We start from the raw sequence: 12,948 nt of genomic DNA on the forward strand, positions 1-12,948 counted from the left end.
ACTTCAGCTGCCGGTCGCCTCTATTGACAACTAAAGCATAGTCGCCTAGTAAATTGTTACAAAATACAAATAAAAAACGAGATTTCTTTATTTTAATAATTAAGAAATGCAAAAATCTAGTTTTAAGTTCCAGACCCACTAATGCCAACATTTTGTGCGTAATCAATTTTTGTTTGTAAACTCAATCAAACATATGGCAATAATTTCACACATAGAGCTATTAAATTTAAAATACTTCACCTGGGCTTATAGAGATCTAAGACGGCATAGATAAAATTGCCCTGGGCAGAATTGGAGACTTTTTGAATGGTAGCGTACAATCCACATATTCATAGATGTGGTGTTAGCTCAAATGCATTAAAAGTCAATTAAGACGATCCCCAGGGAAGTGCTATCAGACTTCTTTCATCCCTTCTTTACACCAACGACATAAGTCTCCATGGTCAAGATACGTTTACTCACCGACAAAGCTTTTTACAGTGATATCCGTAGTTCTAATGATTAAGTAGCTTCAGAAGATTACCTTAATGTCGGTATACAACGTCGGTTCGACACTTGGCAATTAGCATGAAACATGAAAGTGCGTCGAGATGAATTTTAGGGAAAGGACTAGTTCCCTTCCCTCCCTTCTGCACCAGGAATACCGACCGACATACAAAAGTGTAGGCTCGTGAGTGGGGGCAGTAGAGAGACATTCCACACCCTAAGCTGCTACACCCCTTAATCGAGAATCACTGTTCATAAAATGATAAATACACTGTGAATTGAGCAAAAAAGAAAAACCACAAAAACTGATACATTTCTAAAATTTCTCTGGAACTGAATTTCCTTACAATACTGAAGGTATTACAGAAAACATAATGGAAAAAATTAATTTGTAATAGAGGCTTATTTATTTTACAAGTTATATTAAACCTCATGGTTAATTTTTGTCATCAGTACAAATATCCATGCTTCACAACAAATAATACAGTTCTCTATGATATTCTTTATCATATTAACATGAAAAAACACATATTAAAATAACTATTATTCACAATATGGAACAACAAAACACAGACTCAGCCAACTGCTGATGAGGAATACTTAAAAAAATCTCTTTCATACAACATCAACAATGCATAATAAAAAAAATATCATATTTATGCTATTAATACAAATTTCTTTATAAATTACAATATTTTCATTGTTATGAATGTACAAATATTAAGGAAAATTGCCATGCATGTCCATTCAATTCACCATTGAGGCAACGATCACTTGAAACATATATCATCCACTTGACAACACAAAAATCGCAAATTGCTTCATTCGCTTAGTCCTTCAATGCCACCGCAGAAAAATGACCTTATTTTGTACACGAGCACAGAGTGCAACCATGAATAGAACAAATTAATAAAAAAAATACTGCTGTATCTCTGAAAATAGTTTTTCCATGTCTTATCACTGAAAAAAACCGCAGTCTTTCCACTATCACTAGCAGGATAAATCTCAAACGCTTTAAACTCGTGCATCGGCAAGAACTTAACTTTATCTTCGATAGTAGTACCAAGATATCATTGACTTAAGTAGATATCACTGCTAGTCACCCTATTTATCTTGGAGGACCCTGGTTCGAGGGTTGTGCATATTGATGCGATGCGGGCCTCAAGGGAACACCTGGTGGTATACTAGCATTTCCTTGGTTCATCGAGGGGACTGTTTGGGGTTGCTGGCTTTGGGCCTGTGGAGAGTGTTGCTGCTGGGCAGCCGGCAAACTTTTGACTGGACCGATTGGTAGAACTGCAGAGGTTCCCATGGACATTAAGCCACTAATATTATTATTCCTCGCCTGTCCACTTGAATCCAGACTCATTATTGGAATGCAAAATGTGCCATTGTCAGCGCTCATACCAAGCTGACTCAGTGAAATGACATAATTGACTCCCAAGTTGGATAACCTGGTCATAGCCCCTGCATTCTTGAGATCGACCAATGGAATGACCAGTTCAGGAGGAGATCCCGAAGCACCACCAAATTTATGGACCCTTTTTATGTGATTGCTCAGTGCCTGCTGACTAGGGTGTTTTGTATTGCAGATGGAGCACCTGTAGAAAGAGAAAAGTAATCATGTTTAGACAGCACCAAAGGAATCCGACGTATTTTCTGTTACCATTGCATCGACATAATTTAATGAAAATGAAAAAAATGCATAAAATATTTTTATTAAATAATAAGCCCTTTACGCACGCAGTCCTTGTACTTGGCCATATACAAATATCCCCACATACAAGTACAAATACAATACGTACAACTTCAAATTTGATGAGGTAAGAGCTAGTCCAATTTGACTGAAATACAAACGGGAAGTTAAATAAACACAGAAACAAAGCAACGGAATGCAATTAGCATTTTTAAAATACCAATAGCCATTGATTGTTTATCTTATTATTCCCAAATATTCCTTCTAAAATTTTAAGCAGCTGACTTTGATCAAGAAGTTAAAAAAGCTATCCATTATTTGTAATAAGCATTTTGTGCACATGCAAAGAATAAAATAATATGTAAATGCATATGTATACGTAAATATACATGTAAAATATGTAAATGTATACGGAAACAATATTTAAATGTATATGTAAAAGAATAGAATAATAAAGTAAATGTTAAATCAAACCCTGGTGCCATATGAATCATGGAGAATAATGAAAATACTGGGTTCACTAAGACAAAAATTGCAAGCGTTTCACTGACTGGTGATAGTGACATTCAATGCCAATTCAACCACCACTTCCATGGGCTCATACGATGACACTTAAGGAATTATAATGGCCCCACACTACTAAGGTAGATCAGACCAGAAAGATAAAACAAGGGAGATAGATTCCAGTACAGATAGATACAAATACTCAATTCTTTCCCCGGGCACTCAGAAATCATAATAGTAAGAAACCGAAGTCACTTTAGAAATATTAAAAACATTGAATTTACAAGTCTGAACAAAATTAAACATTGCCAAGATGTTAGGTATACTTTCAGGAGCATGCGTATGTTAGTTGGTAGTTTGTGTGATTGCATGTGCGTGGGTTGTAAGGTTTTTGCATGAATGTGTAAAATTTTCGTTTGTGGATTGTATAAACTTGTGGCTTTTGCATGCGTTTTTGTTCTTCTTCTTAATTACGGGTGGTGCCCTAACACCCCCCGTCACACGCCCTTGCGGCGGTTTGCGGGGTAGTAGGTAGATGTAGATATCTGTAACCTCTTAGACTATCCGGTGGGTTTCAACACCAAAGTTATCCGATGAAGGAAAGAGAATGAAAAGACCCGATTTGATCTGAAGTTTGAGCCAGGGACGCTATTATCCTTCTCAAACATCTCGGGGACTGGCCTTTCGTGCCTGCCTGAAACGATGGAGCGCGTCCGGTGTCACAACATCCACTGAGAAGTGAGCTCGCCTCTGAAAGGTGGCAGGTCAAACTCAGAAGTTACCATGTGCTCTAACGATAAGTGTTGGCCGGTGACCGCCATTCCTTAGGTTCTTTGTTCACATTCATAAGGAATTTCGCAAGGAAATAACCCCGATGTCCATAAAAAGAGTAATTAGCCTGTAGTCACCGGGCGGACACCAGAGTCGCGAAACAAAAGGGGATTCTGTCCCTCAATGGCCGGAAATTCTTTCACGCCGGAGGCCTCTTTCGGAATTTTACACGTTAACGGCCACGGGGAGAATCTGGAGATATTTCCATGATGGTTCACAAGTAGGCATTTTAAAACCATAACTTTTCTCTTTTGAAAACAAAAAATATGGTAAAATTTTCATTTCCTAACTAGTCGATATTTTTATCAGCGAATAAAAAATTCCTCTGGCATCAATGGATGAAGTAAACATAAAACGTCGGATATGTCAGCACGAATAGATCCTTAGGGTGTTGGCATCGGACATTGTACCATTTTAAGAGAATAGATTTAACGAGATCTCTTCGGAAAGCAAAGTGTCATAAAATTGGAAAAGATGCCATGGCATCCGTCTTTGTAAAAAATATAGACCACAGGAAACCACAGGCCGGTCTCATTAATATTCCTTTCGATTTTAAATTCTTGAGCGTATTAATATGAGTTCCGCAATGAACTTCGTATACAATATTCGTTTCGTATAAAACACGTAAAATACATGCATGTCCCAAAAGAACAGATCTGGTGAACTAGGACTGAGGTTATCCAACCACGACGTCCTGAAATGCGAAGTGCAGGCAGACGCTATAGGCATTCAAACAATTCGAAAAGTGCTTTTGTTTAAGTAGCGCATTGAAAGATGATTTACAAACGAAGATCATGCGGATTTAATGACTAAGTAGAGCGTTGTGGGGTCTTAATTTCTTTCCGAGTGCTAAAAATACTATCATTCGGATATACTTTGCAAACATATGAATTGAGCCCCTGGTGTTCCGCATAAAAGAGTGATCGGTCATGTTGTTCCTCTCATTTAAATCGATGGTATTCATTAAAAAGGAACCGGGAAGGACAGTTATTACAATTTGATACATTTTTGATACGTGATTGCTTGATATCAAGAGTAAGGTCGCCATTAAATTTCAAAACTTCAGCAATGAGTAGCTGGCAAAAGTAATCCTTACAACTTCACGCACCGACTAGCACTAGAAATAAGATTGTGGGTCTAATTATAAGTACATTACCTAGGATTCATACCTAGGGTACGTTAAGCACACCTGCGGAGAAGAATACTAGGTTTCATCAAACAAAAAGTGGAAAAATAATTGAATGAAAAAGTTTCGGACAGGCGTCATTTCATGTTGGCTAGATCTCACATTGAAGACTTGACGAGTAAGAGACATTTCTGTAACGAAACAGGACACAAACAAAGTCTGCTTTTAGTTACGGATTGCAATGAAAGAATAGAATCACTTAATTATTAAAGGCCTGGGTTGCAAGACACTCGAAGGGCGTAGACGCACGGCTTTCAGAGAAGTAGTTACGAGTTAGTAGTTCGTATTCCTGTTTAATGCAGAATCAGAGAGACAGTCAGAACTCCGCATGACACTGATAGGTAAGGCTCTGGGGAGAAATTGGTGAAATCAGCAGGAATCAGGAGTTTTCTCTCGCGTGATTCTTTACCACAAACGATCTTCCCGAAGGCCGCCGACCAACAATTACTCTTTAATTCCCGGTGATACGTGTATATCACCCTCTGACAAAAGCCCCAGAGAACGGCTTGCAGACTAACTTACAAGATGTAGCGAAAGTCTATGGAAAATTGAGCAAATGCTGGAATAACGTATCTCTGGGAGCGCGGTTACCCCCCCTTAACTTTAAACCCTCCTTTATCCGTCTCAAGATACGAGGGTCGTACGCAGGGTCCAAGTTATTTGAAAAGGGTAATAATACTCTCTGAAGAATGCTTCATACAACCCTCCGAAGGCAACTACCACATCTTCAGATGCTATATGAAAGAGATACCATAGACTTCCCTGCTGCAACAGAACGGCGAAAGAGGAGCCTATTCGCACCTACAGTTCGTGGCCACTCACAAGAACCCTTTCCAAGCACTTGGTGACTTCAAAAGAACAAAAAAAAGTACAACAATCAGACAAGAATCCAAAAGCACTTTGGTTCTACGCCACGAAGGTCAACGACACTAAGCAGAGAGTCAAAAACGACACACGCGAAATCGCAACCAGCAGTTTCGAAAATGGCACCTTATTTAACTACTTGCAAAAATTTGTCATAAGGTCCCCCCGAGAATATTCCCGAAAGCATGTATTGGCCTAAATAGATTATACATAAGCCTAGAGATTTTAGATAAAGCTATTAGATTGAGCTGGTAGATTATCTAGATGGAGGCCTATTTACATTATATCTATCCAGACTTTACTTGCAGTTGACAGCTAGTATTTGGGATCCTCAGATGTGGCCTAGCAATAAAATAATATCGTGCGCGCCACTGGGCAGCGAGATTTGTAAAAAAAAAGCTATGAAAAACGCAGAGATATTTCTTAAACCTAAGCAAGTTAAAATAAATGATCGCAAAACAAAGAGTTTTACGATGTTTTTTTCCGGGAACAGTAATAGAGGTAAACCGCATAGACCCCCCACGAGAGCTAGGGAATAAAACAACGTCATGACGCAACATCCTATACATGTAGAATGTTTTTTGTTTTCTTTCTTTTGTGTAGCTACGAATGCTAACTTTTGCTGACCAAATTATCTGCTTTCGAATGATGACGGTATATTTTTTCCTAGCGTGGTTGTCCCCTTTCTTAGGCATGAAACACTAGAAAATCTTAGTCATAGTCACATGAATATATTTCTTCGTTTGCAACCCCGTCGTAATAATAATAATGGTCTCTTCTTCATAAAATTCAAACTCATATTATTCATAAAATTCAAACTAATAATATCCAACTGCCTTTCTTGAATGATACACATGTTTCTTAATCATTCGTGTACGCTAATCGCCACAACACTTCGCGTTCCACGAATGCCTGGTGTACAGGTAGACGCACCCACTCACTCCCTGCCGCACGACCGTGCCCTTGCAAGCTACCATGTCGTACATGAAATTATATTTCACGAAACGGAATAAAACACCCGCTTAAAGCAAACCCTAATAGATCCTACAGACCCGGTCAAAAACGAAATAAATTCAAAAATTGTTTTGCTTAATCAAAGAAAGGCCACAGAGGAAGAAGAGGACCGTTCCATTCCTTTCTGAAGATGTCTGCTTGGCAGATGGAACACCTGCTGTCAGTTGTTTTGGCATTCGCGTCCTTGGGTGACTTCATGTGTGTGATTCTTAGTGCGACAGGTGCAATATTTTGGCGGGTCACTGGCGAAGGAGTTGCCCTCGTTTACTATATTTGTGAGTGTCGCTAAGATTCACGAGAAATAATGTAGATCATGAGCCAGGGTACGAAAACGTGTGCAAATCTAGTTTGATCCTTGTTTATTACTTTTAATTTTCCTATGAATTTCATTTGGACTACTGGTATTTGTATTGCTCTCGAAAAACCCTCGGTATGTAATGACAAGATTCACACGCGGCTTTCTGCATTATTTTAAACTGAGACTGTAGTTATTTTTAGTAACAGTGTTCCGTTTTCCATAGAACTCCTGAGCCCTAACTCTCCAAAGATTACGGAGTAGTACACTAATTTAAACTTAAGGACATCATGTCAACCTCAATAAGAACCCAATTGATAAATGGTTCTTTCATCTCTGCTCATCGTATTTATTCACTCACCTCGTCCGCATTCACAACTCTTCTTCCCGCCTTTTCTTTGACACCACTGCCACCCCCTCTCACCTTCCCCAGTCTTTTATACTTTTAAGTATCCCTACGATAGTCGTCGCTCTCTTATCATCTCACCTCCATAGGCCTTGCTTATTTTCCATATTTTTCCTCAAAATCACGATAGAGTAACGGAATCGGGCAAAGACAGTACATTCAGCATGAAATTGTCGAAAAATATAAAATCAACTTGCAAAATTTCGAAGAATTCAAACTGGTTGGTAGGTATTCCAATTTCCAAAGCAGGCAATTCTAGCAGGTATTTCGGGGATATTCAATCACTTCGAACGAGAATCTAGGATGTAAATACTCTTTATTTCTTCGAATAAAAGAAATTCGCGATTACAACGCTGTATACACTGTCTCATGTTTATTTTTTGCTTGGAAATCCACATGGCAATACAAAACAAATACCCCATAGTTCCCGTTCCATACGTATAAACCTGCATACAGACGCCCTCCTGTCACTTGCGGCCGAACCTGAATTAAAATGAAACATCTCCGAAAAAGTCGTGCTCCTAATAGGATCCGCCATAGATAATTGTAGAATTTCCTCGATTTTCGGAAATTTTTAAAATGACCAATTTTGCAATTTGAAAATTCTGAAAATGCTCGGGCAACAGTGTTATAGTCTTTTTTTTAAAATGAAATGAGACTGTAAATAACCATATTATCACTCAATTCGCACCATTGAAATGTTATAGTTTACAATATTGTTCCCCTTTGTTCATCAGTGTGTGTATATCTGTACATTCATCTAATTCTGATAAATGATAAACAAAAGGTAATATATTCGATGACTAATTCGAAAAATTTCCAAATAAGATTACATGAAGAAAACAACAAAATAGCCCCAAGAAAATGTGAACACGTGTGAACGAACGCAAGCCCCAACTCACCGAAAATAATTCCGTGTCTGGTGGATAACATGCATGTGCTGTTGGAGTGACTCGTGCGATGGAAATTGCTTGTCACAAAGACGGCACGTAACAGCGCTATTGACCGCCTGAGCGTGGGCATTCTCATCCGTCAAGTCAACAGTAGGAGGCCGGGGAGGACGATCAGCTGTCGGCGGTGGCTGCCTTGGTGCGGTTCGCTGAGATGCGACGGGAGCAGGGACCGCGAATCCTTCATTGGCCTGCTGAGGCGGTCGCGACGAGTGGGAAATAGATATAGCACTGTTGATGGTCATGGGAGCATTCTGGTTGGAAGAAGGGGCTGCCTGACTGTGGTTCAGCGGCGGGGATGGCCGGGCTCTCTGACTACTGCTACCACTTCGAGACGGGGTGACTCCACTCGCTGGGGTTACAGTGATTCCCCTAGTCGCTAAAATTGAAGCGACAGCATTGGCACTGTGACCCTTACTCACCGAGACATTTGTTGACCCAGGTGGCTGACGAACACTCAGGGTTATAGAGTCTGTTAAATGAATAGTGGATTCACTAGTTGTGGGGACGCTGGTGCTTGCCGAGGACGCCGAATTCTCGCTCCCAGGAATAGAATTATCCCCATTAGATGAAGCATTAGCTCCCTGGATGCTCTGGATTACCGGCACTCCCTCCCCCCTCTGCTGAACAGCAATTATTTCACAATCGGAATCAGTCTGCTTGGAAGGTATACCGATGCTATCCCTCTGCTGCCTTCTTTGTTTGGCTGGAGGTGGACCTGCACTCTGCTGGAGTTGGTTTTGAAGCTGTTGCTGATTTTGCAGAGCAGTCTGGTGATGATACCTCAGGTGGGAAGGGTTATTCGCACTACTCTTCCTCTTCTGAGGAGCCTGCTGTTGCGGTGGGGCGGGAGCACGGATTTGCTCCTGCTGCGCCTGTTGCATCATTTGATGGTGAGGTTGCTGGAAAAGCTGCTGTTGAAGTTGCTGTTGCTGCTGAAGCTGTTGTTGTTGAAGTTGCTGCTGCTGGTAGTGTTCTTGTTGCAAATTCTGCATCGACTGAAGCATGGCAGAAGACTGAGGTAACTGCATCCTTGCCTGTTCCAGCTGAGCCTTCAGTAGCGATTGATTGTAAGCCTGCTGAGAGCTAGGCATACTGTATGCATTCGGAGGAATTACTGCAGCCCTCGGATTTTGTTGGAGATGGGGGGGTAGTTGATTTGGGTATGGAGGTGGAGGGGCCATTTGATACCTTTGCTGCGCTTGTATTGGTTGAGTAAAAGCCGCATATCCGGGTTGAGGTTGAGAGCCAGGAGGATAGCCGTGATGCATAGTCTGATATCTTGCATTCAGCGCAGCCGCAGATGCTGCCAGGTGATTGGATGCTGATGATACAAATGGGTTTGCCACAGCCGCAGCTTGAATATCCGGCTGGTAACCTGAGGCTGGTATTCCTCTAATATAGGAAGTACCAGGAATCGTTGGCAAGGCTGGAGTGGGCTGAGTATTATTCATTCCATGAGAGGAGGGCATTTTGTATAATGCAGGAGGTGCCTGCATAGGAACATTGGCCATGCTGCTCCGAGGCTGAGAATCATTGTTCCTAGAATTTGGGGGTCGCATTAAAGGAGGTGGCATGGTGTCTGATAACCTGCCTGGAGGTAGACGAACATGAGGATTTTGCTGAGAATTTCCACGCATGGAATAATTACTTGCAGCGGCAGCAACCTCCGGGGGAATAGCAGTGTTTGCAGATGGTGTATTTCGCCTAGCATCTTGTTCATGGACTCTTGCTGCACTCATCACAGCTTCACTTCTCTTATTCTGGGTTGCGTTTTGAAATGTCTCCTGAACTCGAACGCCAGTGGGGGAGGGTAATGGCGGAGTGCGTATATCTGCAGATGGGGATGGTATTGACGGTGAATTTGATAAATCGCTAAGGGAGTCCCTGCTTGCTTCCTTATCCGAAATCTCCGCATGTTTCTGCCTTACAGACCGCAAGCTACTTTTCTTTTTTCTTTCCGTTAGGTGCGCAGATAAATCTGCGTTGGGATGAGATTCTTTGGAATGAACAGCAAGGGAATCGGTACTAGCACACGCCACGGAACATATGGGACATTTGTAATGACCCCGACACAAGCAATGATCCTCGAGGGCAGTTTGATCTCCAATGACTGTTTCGCCGCAGGCTTCACATAATATATGCGTCTCAGACACATTCTCTTCAGAAGCAAGGCTTGATAGAACCAATGAGCTAACAGGTGCGCTAATAAGAGGAGGAGGGCCATCTTTATTGAGTTTTTCTATAGGAATAAATTCTGGCTGCAGTGATTCGCACTCTGCCACATTTGGGGAACTTACACCATTTTTGTCACTGGCAATCTGCCTGGAATCATGGGAATTATGAAGAACCGATGGTGATTTGCTCTGCATCTTTTCCATTTCACTCTCAACATTTTTCATCTGCCGCATAATGCGTTCTTCTCTACCTTGCTTTCCTGGTTTCGAAGGTGGAACAGAAACAGAGGGAGGGTTTACCTTCGAGGGAGGGCTAGGAGAATTTTTGAACTTCGAGGGAACAACAGGAGACTCCTTTGCCTTAGATGCAGGGACAGGAGGATCCTTTGCCTTCAAGGGAGCAACAGGAGGATCCTTTGCCTTCACGGGAGCACCAGGAGGATCCTTTGCCTTAACGGGAGCAACAGGAGGATCCTTTGCCTTGGAGGGAGCGACAGGAGAATCTTTCGCCTTCAACGGGGCGACGGGAGAATCTTTTGCTTTCAGCGGAATGGAGGGAGAGTCTTCAACTTTTGGCGGAGTGGAGGGAGAATCCTTAACTTTTGGCGGAGCGGTGGGGAAATCTTTAACCTTTGACGGAGGGGTGGGGAAATCTTTAACCTTTGACGGAGGGATGGGGGGATCCTTAACCTTTGACGGAATGATGGGGGAATCTATAGCCTTTGACGGAGTGGTAGGGTAATTTTTAACTTTTGATGGAGTGAGGGAATCTTTGGGTTTCGACTGAGTCGTAGGAGGATCAGTAGCTTTCGTAGGAGCTGAAGAGTTATCTTTAGCGTTTTCAGAAGAATTTGGTTTAGATTGCTCTTCTAACTGAACACTACACCACGGATCTACGGTAGGCCTCACCTCTGGTTTTTCAGTCTCAGAATTCCCATCACCATCTACTGTTTTCTCTTCTTTATAACTAACTCCTGACGGAATCTCTTTCTTTTCACCTGGATTTCCAATATGAAGAACTTCTTCCGCTGACTCCTCATACACAGTGTTTTCATCTGCCGTAACAGATGATTTGTTCTCTATTACATCTTTGACATCTTCACTAGGTTCCTGAGGGGCATCGGAGACCTCCGGTTTTTCACTTTCCTTGGCAGATGATTTTACAAGCTTAAACGAATCCTTACCATCATTAACATTTGTACACATCAACCGAAATTTCAAAGGAGATCTTGCATGACTTGACACCGTGATACGTTTTCTTGCCACCTGAAGTCTACCTGAAGGAACTACTTCCGAATCCTCGCACTTTTCCTCTTCCTTGATTAGCCTGGTAAGTTTGACATCAGGCAGTGAAATATGCAACAGCAAATGGCGTTGAAAACTCAAGTATGACGCAAAACTTTTCCCTTTACATTTCAAACAAGCATAATGCTGCACTCGCTGTTTAGCAGTTTTTTGCTGCTGCAGCTTGGCTGTCTTTTGCGGCTGTGAAACAGGGCCAGGATGACTATTTTTGGCGTGACCGCCGAGGTCCACACCGGAATGGCCCTTGAGAACACGTGCAGGACACTTCACTCTAGGCGACCCTGTCTCGTTGAGACCATTTTGAAGCCCCAAAACTGTATCCGAGTATTTCTTCTCCTGTGGCAAATCTCTATCCACCTCCTCTTTCTTCACTTTTCCCCTTTTCCACTTTTCTCTTAGCGGCTCATTATTCTGGACACCACCTACACCTAAAATGAAAAGAGAAATGGCACACATTAGGTGACATTCATACATCATTTTCTAATCTACAAATAACATTAATCAAACAGGTTTGTTCGCATCTATACTTTTACGTTATTTACATTCAACCAGTATTACACGCACGAAAGCGTAGAAAGAGCCTCAAAATTAGAACTACTTCACTTCAAAACATTAATTTTTCTCATTATCGGGTATAAATTAAGGAATCCTTCTGTAACTCCATGCTTATAGGCACAGCATATTAACTGATTAAAATCTTTTACCTATATAAGATAAAATTAGACATCGTAGAGAAAAGTTTGAGTCCAAGTCCATGAAATAACAGCCAACTTAAATGAAAAGACTAAAGACAATTGTACATAAGAGAAGATTTCCACGACTTCATCTCTACTTGATAATACTTGCCTCATAATAATTATAGTTACTGACACAGAAATGAAACGCTAAAACATTCGTGTGAAGTATTGCAATCTATGGATTACGAGGAATTCGTAAGAATGTGGGCCAATGTAAACGCTGACGATGGTAGAACAGGAGTCTCTAAAATACAATACTATACGGTAGTGCTGAAGATACAATGGACAAACAGGGATATGCGAATTTATTACAGAGACGTTAAGGGGAAAAAGCAGTCTAGAGCATTCAGCCGAGCAGAACAACCGAATGCACTGAGATGTCGAGAGGGGCGGTAATGGATTGCGCAACATAATAAAGGGTTTTTTACAGCGAAGAAGATCGAGGAACAAATATGTCAGCAAAGGAAATGGGAGACAAAAAATGCAATGCAGCTATG

The 12,948-nt window shown here is 41.4% G+C and overlaps 1 protein-coding gene across 1 annotated transcript in view; it reads right to left on the reverse strand.

Annotated features, from left to right (window-relative positions):
* Positions 1–931: 931 nt before the first annotated feature.
* The window catches only part of LOC139694819 (uncharacterized), a 59,148-nt gene continuing 47,131 nt past the window's right edge, over positions 932–12,948 (reverse strand). The window contains exons 3-4 of the mRNA XM_071593337.1: positions 8,185–12,142; positions 932–2,087 (exon numbers count right to left, since the gene is read on the reverse strand). Coding sequence (XP_071449438.1) covers positions 1,595–2,087; positions 8,185–12,142 — 4,451 coding nt within the window. The 3' untranslated portion in view covers positions 932–1,594. The remainder of the gene's footprint in view (positions 2,088–8,184; positions 12,143–12,948) is intronic.

Source organism: Hetaerina americana, unplaced genomic scaffold, assembly GCF_022747635.1.
Source record: "Hetaerina americana unplaced genomic scaffold, ioHetAmer1.1.p SCAF_56, whole genome shotgun sequence".
Classification (NCBI taxonomy): Eukaryota; Metazoa; Arthropoda; class Insecta; order Odonata; family Calopterygidae; genus Hetaerina; species Hetaerina americana.